Here is a 3,064-nt window from a genome sequence, read left to right as displayed (position 1 = left end):
TGATTAGTAATTTAAATGATGGATATTAAACAGAAAGATAAAAAAAGCTGAAAGGTAGGAAAGGAAGCCTTTATATTTGATAGAGTTTGTAAATGCCATAAATGAGTGAAACATTGAAATCCAACCCAACTAAATCATGCCTAAATCCCTATAATTTTTTCATGAAATAATGCATATCGTAAAATTGTTTGACTTTTCTAACTAATAAAGTATGCATAGTAATGACATGGAAACTTTTGTCAAGCTGTTATAATGTGTCTACTTTCCAAATGAGACCACTATAAACTTGCTTAAGGTTCCTGGACTTAAAAATGTGGCAAAAGGAATTTTTTAATGACAGACCTGTTGAAATCTGGAGGTTGACCAAAGATAAGGATTAATTTGGCTAAACATAATAAAATGTTGAAATATTAGTGAATAAAGTATCTCAGTCTTAGATAAAAACTGGGAAAATGCTGACTTTTAGTTTTTAATATTATTTCTCAAATAGAAATGTTTGTTGAAAGAAGCCTAACTCGAAATTATTAACTTTTATTACATATTTTTTATGAACATAAGGGCTGATTGGTTCCAATTCCCTTTTTGTGCAAAGTATTATCATTATTATTTAACAAAATTTCTGTGGTTGTTCATGGAGGAGAGGAAGGCCAGCCACAACAAGTTCTCGTCCGAGCCACATTCTCCTCATTTTCTCGTCCGAACCACCTCGAAATCCTCGTCCTTCGATTATTATGTGTTGAAAAGTTACTAATTCTTGAAACTATTTATAACAAATCTGGCCACGTTAGGGCATAAAATATGGATAGACTAAAGTATTTCAATGATTAAATCATGTTTGAATCTTTAAGAGACATGAGAATGATGTAAAACTTAATTTAGGTAAAACTTAAAACCCTTTCTGCCTCCGTAATGGCCTACCTTAGCGATATGAAATAATTAGCAAAATATTTGACATTTTCCCCATGGAACCACCCGGAAAAATCTATGGTTTTCACTATAATTAAAGTTCTATAATCTTGAAATTATTTGCGTTATTCTATACCAGGAATATCTGAAAATGCGCGTAAAAAAGGTGAACATTTTTAAAGACATAGAACTCGAAAACTTTAATTCAATTGAAACTATTTATTCAATTTATTAAAATTCAATATTTCATTCATGCCCTAACGTGGCCCGATTCTTAAAAAAAATTGTTTTATCTTGGAGGACTAGAATTTTGGCAAAAACTGATATTTTAGCCCATAGACCAAAATTGGCCATGTTCCAAAAAAGTCAGTGTTTTGACCATCAGTCAATTATAAAATATCAAAGGAAAGTTACAGCATTTACCGGCTAGAGGTGTAATATTTTTACACCAAGAACTACTTTTTAATGGAAAATTTTTTACCACCGACTTTTTTATTTAAAAAAAGCCAAATATAAATTTTGTTTACGGTTTTTTGCATTCCTTAAAGCTAGCGCAAAATGCGAAAATTTCCGCCTTTTCCGCGAAATTTTGCTTCAATCTGTTTCGCAAAAAAATGCGAAATTTTCGCCAAAAGAAATGCGAAAATGTCGTGAAAAAAACTCAGAAAGATGGCTAGACAGCTCAAATTCTCTTTATCAAACGTTTATTAAAGTAAAGGAAGAGAAATTATTATTGTCACATAAAAAAACTTTAAATATTGAGCTGTCAGAGCAGAGAATTCTACAATTTTGTTTGCTCAATTAATTGTTGAAGCTACAACACTTCTTGTTTTTGAGGAAGCATTTCGCATTTTTGCGAAAATCTTTTTCGCGAAATTTCGCATCATATTCGCACTTTTCGCTTCATTCATTTTCCCACGAAACTTGACAGAAGAAAGATGACTTGAAGGTTGTCTTTGAGCTTTGAAATAACTTCCGGCATTCATTTGCTAACCTATTTTTTTGTTTAAAAATCTTGAATCAATAATCACTGAATTCTCCTAGTTCTGGGATTTTCTTAACGTGTTCTGTGGACTAGGATTATTTCCATCAAAGCAAAAATTTTCAAAATAATGGATAATCCTACAATAAGAGATCAGGGCGAAGTCTTTTCTCTAAACCAAGGGCAAGGTCAAGAGGAATTTCCGGAAATTTTCTGTTTTTCTTTTTTGTTTTGATTTCCGATCATAACTTATGAACCCCTTGACTGATTTGTCTTAAATTTTGATTGGGGAACTTGGTAGAGCAACAGGAATGTTCTTAGAGTGGTTTGAGTTGGTTTATAGGGAACTTAATTTTAGATTTTGGCATTGAGAGAAGGTCGCATTCTTGCGTTTTTTGTAGGACTATCCATGGATCCATTATTTTGAATTAGTTTAATTAGTTTTCTTTAAAGAAGTATTGGACAATTTTCTATCTTTTCTTGGGGTGGATTTTTATTTATTTTCTAACGAAATGAGAAAAAAATATTACATTAGACCAAAATAGAAAATAGAAAAGTATGTATAGAACTACAATAATTTCAAAAAGTGTATTTATAACGTTCCACAAAATTAAATTCAAGGTTCGGGAGCTGCATCCATGCCATCCACTTTAGAGAATATCATTATTGTATTTCTAAATATATGGTTAGTAATTATAGACTATATATAGTAGTACTTAGTATACGGCTCAATAGATCCTTAGGAGCATGTTATATTTACAACGGGACCCTTGAAACCTGAGACCTTTACCTGATCAAAGATATGGAAGATAACGTCGTTTTTCTAGCATGAAAACTGTTTAAATAATACTTTCTGAAGCTAAATCGCAAGTCATATTTGCAGAGAAACCGGTGCTATCTCATTTGAACTACTGCCGTTTGAACTATTGTTCATTTGAACTATTGTTCATTTCAACTACTGCACGTGGGACCACGTGAGTAGTTTAAATTAACAATAGTTCAAACGAGTAAATATATTGCTCATTTGAACTATTTTTTAGTTCATTAAACTATTTTCATTTGAACTATTAAAATATTATTAATGAAATAAACAAAAAATAGTTCAAATGAACATAAAAATAGTTCAAATGAACATAAAAATAGTTCAAATGAACATAAAAATAGTTCAAATGAACA

At 30.9% G+C, this 3,064-nt stretch overlaps 1 protein-coding gene across 2 annotated transcripts in view; it reads right to left on the bottom strand.

The window, feature by feature from the left end:
* Nucleotides 1-515: 515 nt before the first annotated feature.
* LOC111716010 (uncharacterized) overlaps nucleotides 516-3,064 on the bottom strand; it is a 10,906-nt gene continuing 8,357 nt past the window's right edge. Inside the window, exon 14 of one of the 2 annotated variants that reach the window (XM_023491423.1) lies at nucleotides 516-720. In XM_023491423.1, the coding sequence (XP_023347191.1) occupies nucleotides 630-720 (91 nt within the window). In that variant the 3' untranslated portion in view covers nucleotides 516-629. Of the gene's footprint in view, nucleotides 721-2,457; nucleotides 2,563-3,064 lie in introns of those variants that run through there. The other variant, XM_023491427.1, reaches the window with a different exon arrangement.

Source organism: Eurytemora carolleeae, unplaced genomic scaffold (assembly GCF_000591075.1).
Source record: "Eurytemora carolleeae unplaced genomic scaffold, Eaff_2.0 scaffold24, whole genome shotgun sequence".
NCBI classification, from domain to species: domain Eukaryota; kingdom Metazoa; phylum Arthropoda; class Copepoda; order Calanoida; family Temoridae; genus Eurytemora; species Eurytemora carolleeae.
The sequence above is the reverse complement of the archived record's forward strand: the minus strand, read 5'-3'. Positions and strand labels throughout refer to the sequence as shown.